Source organism: Galeopterus variegatus, unplaced genomic scaffold (assembly GCF_000696425.1).
Source record: "Galeopterus variegatus unplaced genomic scaffold, G_variegatus-3.0.2 Scaffold15632, whole genome shotgun sequence".
NCBI lineage: Eukaryota > Metazoa > Chordata > Mammalia > Dermoptera > Cynocephalidae > Galeopterus > Galeopterus variegatus.
In genome coordinates this window covers 5,685-12,824 of record NW_007741743.1, presented here as the reverse complement: position 1 = coordinate 12,824, position 7,140 = coordinate 5,685, and the positions used below count along the sequence as shown (strand labels likewise).

The 7,140-nt window shown below is 46.3% G+C and overlaps 1 protein-coding gene across 2 annotated transcripts in view; it reads left to right on the top strand.

The window, feature by feature from the left end:
- Nucleotides 1-7,130, top strand: part of LOC103582301 (zinc finger protein 79) — an 11,661-nt gene extending 4,531 nt beyond the window's left edge. For both annotated transcript variants that reach the window (XM_008563938.1, XM_008563939.1), the window contains exon 2: nucleotides 5,729-7,130. In XM_008563938.1, coding sequence (XP_008562160.1) covers nucleotides 5,803-6,897 — 1,095 coding nt within the window. In that variant the 5' untranslated portion in view covers nucleotides 5,729-5,802 and the 3' untranslated portion in view covers nucleotides 6,898-7,130. The remainder of the gene's footprint in view (nucleotides 1-5,728) is intronic.
- Nucleotides 7,131-7,140: the final 10 nt, after the last annotated feature.

The following is a 7,140-nucleotide window of genomic DNA, read 5'->3' as shown; positions in this document are numbered from 1 at the left end:
ACCCGCGGCCTTGGTGTTATCAGCACCGCACTCTACCGAGTGAGCCACGGGCCGGCCCTACGCACACATTTTCTAACTATCCACACATAAATTCTACCACAATTATAAACGTGCAAAGACAAGAGACAGTGTTTTTTTTGTGTGTGTATGTGTGTCAGCATCCATTACAGTATTAGGCGCATAGAAAGCGTCGATATAATGCTTTTCTTGAACTACCCAGGGATGTAAATCCTTTCACAGATTCATTTCCAGCTTCCCCAAAGCTGCCACTGTTACTGCCCCCTTCACCTCCACCCTAGATCCTTAGAACACTGGCAAGAAGGAATTTGCTTATTGTTGCAGGGATCCACACCCTTTAGCAGCGTGACTGTAGCTTTTACCCAGGATGGGTGGAGGCATCTGGTCCCCGCTCCAAAGGACAGGTTCATGGAGGGGTTACCAGAAAAGACCAGGAACCTGGTCCTACTGGGTAAGGAAACTTTCTTTAAGATTGAGAATCACCGGATGGCCAGTTAACCTGGTTGGCTAGAGCTCGGTGTTATAAAACTGAGCTCAAATGTTCAGACCCCCAAACTAGCCAGCCACCAAAAAAAAAAAAAAAAAAAAAATTGAGATTTGGCTCTATTCTGAAAATCTGGCACTTTCTTTCCAGTGTGTAGAGATCTCTAATTACTGTGATGCACCAGAGGGATGGTGTTTACTCCTCCTTGTTCCCTAATGGAAAGCCTCCGCATGCCTTGTCAGCAAGTAGGCAGTTTCTCTTTGCTTCCAAGGCTACACCTCCCCATTCTCTCATTTCCTCAGGGTAGTTCTCTATTTTCAGTAAGTTACTGTCTTCTTAAGTAGGATACTTTATGGGCTTAGCTTAGCTCCTTGGCTTGACCCCTCCTTGAAACTATTTCTTTAGTTTCTTGCAGAAAGGCTTTACTAAGACCTTGGCACCATGTCTGTCTTACTTTCTGTATCCCCTAATGCCTACACCAAGTGAGTGTTCAATAAATATCTGTTGGAGCTGGCCAATCAGACTGTGCTGTTATAACACCAAGGCATCAAGGTCAAGAGTTCAGATCCCGGGGCTGGCCCGGTGGCGCACTGCTATAGTGCGCCGCTTGGGAAGTGCGGTGGCGCTCCCGCCGAGGGTTCGGATCCCACATACAGACCGGTTCCCGCTCACTGGCTGAGTGAGGCGCGGGAGCAACGCCGAGGGTTGCGATCCTGTTGCTGGTCCCGGTCCAGTGCAGGGGCGACACTGAGGGTTGCGATCCGTTGCCAGACACGGAAAAAAAAAAAAAAAAGAGTTCAGATCCCCCTTTGGCCAGTTGCCAAAAAATATATATGTGCATTTATTGGATGAATGAAATGAACAACATAACTGGTAGTTTTATCTGTCTTGAGTTCTTTGTGGCTATTTATACTTAGGACGATGTCTAAAGCCTGTGTATTCCCCCTTGAAGAGGACTTTCCATTTCCCAGCCTGTCATGAACTGCTAGTTGGAACAAGGAGAAGGCACAAGGCTACTAGAGGGAGAAGACCTAAGTACTTGTCCAGGTAAATGGACAAGCACTAAGCCAGGGAAGGTCTTGGGAGCAAAAGCCCCTTTGACACACAGTTTGTAACAACCCTAATTATTATCCCCATTTTACACATGAGGAAACTAAGCTGAGTGACATTAATTGAATGGTTCAAAGTCTAACAGTTAGAAAGTGGTGAGGCTGGGAGTTGAAGCAAGGTCTGTCTAACTCCAAATCTCACTATTCCTCACCTCCTCCTCACAAGGTCTCATAGGGCTAGGAGATGTCTGGGGCATGTGAGATGTTATGGGCCACTGGATGAATATCCTTCCTCACTGATGGGGAATGACAGTCATCTTTGCTGGCCTGACACATTCCCTGCTTGGGGTTCACTTCATTGAGGATCTTAGGTGCCCGACCTTACCCACACTATCAGCTGTGATAGCTCCTTCTACCGCCACATCTGGCCCTTATTTGGAATCTGCTCCCTCTTTCACCTCTGTGTGGCCGTGCCAGAATTTTCTTTTTTTTTTTTATCAAGGATGACCAGTAAGTGGATCTTAACCCTTGGCTTCGTGTTGTCAGCACCACGCTCAGCCAGTGAGTTAACTGGCCATCCCTATATATGATCCGAACCCGTGGCCTTGGTGTTATCAGCACCGCACTCTCCAGAGTTAGCCACGGGCCAGCCCCATGCCAGAATTTTTTTTTTTTTTAGGATGACCGGTAAGGGGATCTCAACCCTTGCCTTGGTGTTGTCAGCACCACACTCTCCCAAGAGAGCCAATCTGCCATCCCTATATAGGATCCAAACCTGCGGCCTTGGTGTTATCAGCACCACACTCTCCCGAGTGAGCCACAGGCTGGCCCTATGCCAGAATTTTTAAAGGGTGATACTAACAAAGGAAAAATAGAAGGAAGGGAAACCATAGCTTCAGGTGTTTCTCTCTTGCTACCCATCTAAGGCTGCTCCCTCCTGCCTTTGTGTCTCAGCCTCTGCTCTTGTGGGACCTCTGCAGGGTCTCATTAGCTGGGGATCCAGTCAGTTTAATGTTTGAGACTTAAAGCATCAAAAGTAGAAATGAATTATGCCACTTTAAGGTAAGAGCATTTTACTGTTTGTTTTGTTTTTTGGCAGCTGGTGGCACAGGGATTTGAACCCATGTCCTTGGTATTACAAACACCAGAGTCTAACCAGTGAAGCTAACTAGCAGCCCCCATTTTACATTTTTTAGAAAACTATAACCTGTTTCTTTGTTGCTTTATTTCTTTAGTTACAAATTATTGTTGCTGAAATGGCAATGGGAACAAAGCCTTTGGCCTATTTTGTGCATACTTCCTCAGAAATCTCTCTTCTTCTTTTTTTTTTTAAAAGATGACTGGTAAGGGGATCTCAACCCTTGACTTGGTGTTGTCAGCACCACGCTCACCCAGTGAGCAACCGGCCATCCCTATATGGGATCCAAACCCGCGGCCTTGGTGCTATCAGCACCACACTCTCCCGAGTGAGCCACAGGCCGGCCCCAGAAATCTCTCTTCTTCTTAGTGTCTTACTGTCCCCTTCACCTGTCACATTACCTTGGCCCTCGTTGCAGCACCAGGCACCGCTCATACTTGCTAACTTTGCCTTTTACGGGGAGTCTCACTAGTCCTGCTGCTGCCTTCTCCCAAGAGCCCTCCTTCCCAGCCCACCCATATTTGTTATGTAGAGCATTTTCACCTGAATTCATAGACCCTGTGTGGAACTTCAGAAATTGGATGCAGTGTTGTGGCTAAGGGAACAATTGCATTTTTCTGGGAAAAGTGTTCATCACAGTCTCACAGGGGTTCGAGATCATAAAAAGGCTACCATGTTAGTTTTCTAGGACTGCCATACTAAATAACCGCAAACTGGGTGGATTAAAACAATAGTTCTGGGAGCTAGAAGTCTGAAAGTGAGGTGTCAGCTGGATTGTGGTACCTCTGAAGCCGTCTTAGTCCATTTTTGTGTTGCTATAATAGAATACGTGAAAACAGGTAATTTATAAATAAAAGTGGTTTATTTGTCTCACGATTCTGGGACAGCTGCGTGTGGTGCGGGCCTCAGGCTGCTTATAGCGGAAAATGGCGGGGCATGGTTGACAAAGCAAGAGAGACGGAGGTGCCCAGCTCTTGCGGGAACTAATAGAGCGAGAACTCACTCACTACCCACCCCCAGGGAGGCTATTCATCTTTGTGTGATGGATCCACCACCTATGACTCAAACAGCTCTCAACATGACCACACTGGGGGTCAGATTTCCACACGAGCTCTGGGGGGAAAACACATCCAGCCCCCAACAGAAGCTTCTGCAGAAAGACCCTTCCTTGTCTCTTTCTACCTTTGGGTAGTCGTCAGCAATCCTCGGTGTTCCCTGGCTTTTCGATGCATCACTCCAATCTCTGCCCCATTGTCACTTGGCATTCTCCTCTCTCTGTGTCCAAATTTCCCTCCTTTTACAAGGTACACCCTAAACCATTATGGCCTCAACTTGATTGCATCTACAAAGATCCTATTTCCAAATAAGGTCACATTCTGAAGTTCCAGGTGGGCATGAATTTTGGAGAGTACACTATTCAACCCACTACAGTTACCCCAAAAGGTTCAAATCACCATGTTATCAGAAACAGAAGTTGGCAAGGGGCGTTACCACCAGGCGTGTGTGCTCTGAGGCAGTAGTTTAGGACAGTATTAGCAGCTTTGGATGTGTGCCTGAAAGATGCACTCAGTCCTGCCTTACTATCCATTAACCACATGGATTCAGGGAACCACTGAGTTATGTAGTCATGTTTCCGTATGTATGAAGAATGTGTGTAATAAAACCTTTCTTGCTTATTTTACAAAGTAATACATATTTTTTTAATGTCAACTGTAGAGTTATATGAGCCATGTGATAGTGAACAGATGTAGTTGGGGACAGGTTTTCACTCTGGCTGTTACAGTAACTAAATACCGGCTCTGTGGAATGGCACCTCTGCTCTGAGACCTGCAGTGCATCCTGGGCATCACTGTGCCTCCGTGAGCTGGGCTCAGGCCCTCCATTATTCCACCCCACACCTCCCAAATGACAGACCCAGGCGTGTAAAGTGCCTTTCACCTTGCTGCTCCCTTTGGGGACTATTGTGATGGATGCTGACGTTTCCCTGACCCCGTTGGTCAGTTTTGCTTATTATCATTCATTGAATTACTCATAAGTCAACAAATGTGCATTAAAGCATTTGGTACACGCCTGGCGTCGTTTTAGCTACTAGGAGTAGCTAACAGAGACAAGACATAGTCCCTGCTAACATCTCACATCTTAGTGAAGAACATAAATAACATGATTGAACATGTAGTTTTAAGTGATAACTGCTGTGAAGAAAATAAAGCAGGGTTAGGGGCTGGGGGAATGTTTTACAGGTGGGCGAATGGGAAGACTGACAAAGATGCTGGCTTGCAAGGGAAAATCAGGGGCTCTGTTTTGGGCATTACACTCAAGGGAGATGTGGGCTGAGAGATGGGAATTCGTGATGGTCACTTGGGCTTCTGAATTGCCCCTTTCTCCCACTGTTTTTCTTGTCACTTTTCCTCTCCTTTCCTTTTTTTTACTTAGCTAGATGGTCTGTTTTTACGAACTGTCAAACCCATCTGATTGAATACCAGGTTACATAGGGACACCCTCAATCTGAAAGGAGGACCTATGTGCTCTCAGTAGATTGGTGATCGTGCAATTTAGAGGGAAACCTGCTTTTAATGCTTAGGACCATTCTGGGTCCTTTATGTGTCTTAACTCATTTAATCCCTTCAGTAATTCTGAAAGGGAACTGCTTTCACAGATGATAAATCCAAGACACAGAAAGATTACAGAATTTGCCGAAAGTCACACAGCTAATGAGAGATGAGCCAAGACATAACCCAAACCAGTCTGTGTCAAGATTCTCTATGAAATTCAAAAAACGAGTACCTAGAACTAACCCTGCTCCTCTCTCCTCTCAGAAATAGGGCAGCTAACACCTGAATGTCTCTGAAAAACCATCTTGGTCTAAACCACCTTGGCTCTAAATTTTATGATTTAGAACAGAAATGTTAAAAAAAAAAGAACAGAAATGTTCTAGTGAAAGGAGGTGAGTCATCAAAAGTGTAAGAGCTTGGCCAAACTCCTTCAGCATTTCTTCCACCAAGGAAATACAGGACTATTGCTTTCCTAACTCTTTTTCAGACTGGAAGATTGTATCTCAGTCACCACCCCAGCAACCCACTTCTGAAGAATCATTTCCGGACACGAGTATAGAGATGGCCCCTGGGGAGTCAGAGCACAGAAAGGGTGAACTTGGGAAGAGCTTCAGTCTGAGACCAGTACTTTCACTACAGCAGACAGTTCCTAAAGAAGTGCGTCCTGACAAACGTGAAACACACTCTAAGAGATTTGAGACTTTACAAGTAATTAAACCTCACAGAGCGAGACCGTACACATGTAATGAGTGTGGCAAAGCCTTCAGCTACTGTTCTTCCCTTTCTCAGCACCAGAAGAGCCACACTGGGGAGAAACCCTATGAGTGCAGTGAGTGTGGGAAGGCCTTCAGCCAGAGCTCATCTCTTGTTCAGCACCAGAGGATCCATACGGGAGAGAAGCCTTACAAATGCAGTGAATGTGGAAGAGCCTTCAGCCAGAACGCAAACCTTACAAAACACCAGCGAACTCACACTGGAGAAAAGCCCTACAAATGTAGTGAATGTGACAAAGCCTTCAGCGACTGTTCAGGTCTTGCTCAGCATCAGCGAATTCATACTGGAGAGAAACCCTATGAATGCAGTGACTGTGGGAAGGCCTTCCGTCACAGTGCAAACCTCACAAACCACCAGCGGACTCACACTGGGGAGAAGCCCTACAAGTGCAGTGAGTGTGGGAAAGCCTTCAGTTACTCTGCAGCATTCATTCAGCACCAGAGAATTCACACAGGGGAGAAACCCTACAAATGTAGCACATGTGGGAAGGCCTTCGGTCAGAGTGCAAACCTCACAAACCACCAGAGGACTCATACAGGAGAGAAACCCTACAAGTGCAGTCAGTGTGGGAAGGCCTTCAGCCAGAGTACAAATCTTATAATCCACCGAAAGACCCACACTGGGGAGAAGCCATACAAATGTAATGAATGTGGGAAATTCTTCAGTGAGAGCTCAGCCCTTATTCGACATCACATAATTCACACTGGAGAAAAGCCCTACGAGTGTAAGGAGTGTGGAAAAGCTTTTAACCAGAGTTCATCCCTTAGTCAGCATCAGAGGATTCACACTGGTTTGAAACCCTATGAATGCAGCGAGTGTGGAAAGGCCTTCAGGTGTAGGTCAGCTTTCATTAGACATCAGAGACTCCATGCTGGAGAATAGCTGGGAACACAGTAGGTGGAGAAAGCCCCAGATGTGCCAACTCATAACTCAACATCTAAATCAGGGCAGGTGGGTGGGGCTCTCAGAGAAATGCTGAGGGCTTGAAAGCATCTTGGGATGTTTGACTTTCATAGTCTGTCGTGCACAGCTACATGCAAAAGCACCTCTAATAAATACTTGGTCAGGGCCAGCCCGTGGCTCACTTGGGAGAGTGTGGTGCTGATAACACCAAAGCCACGGGTT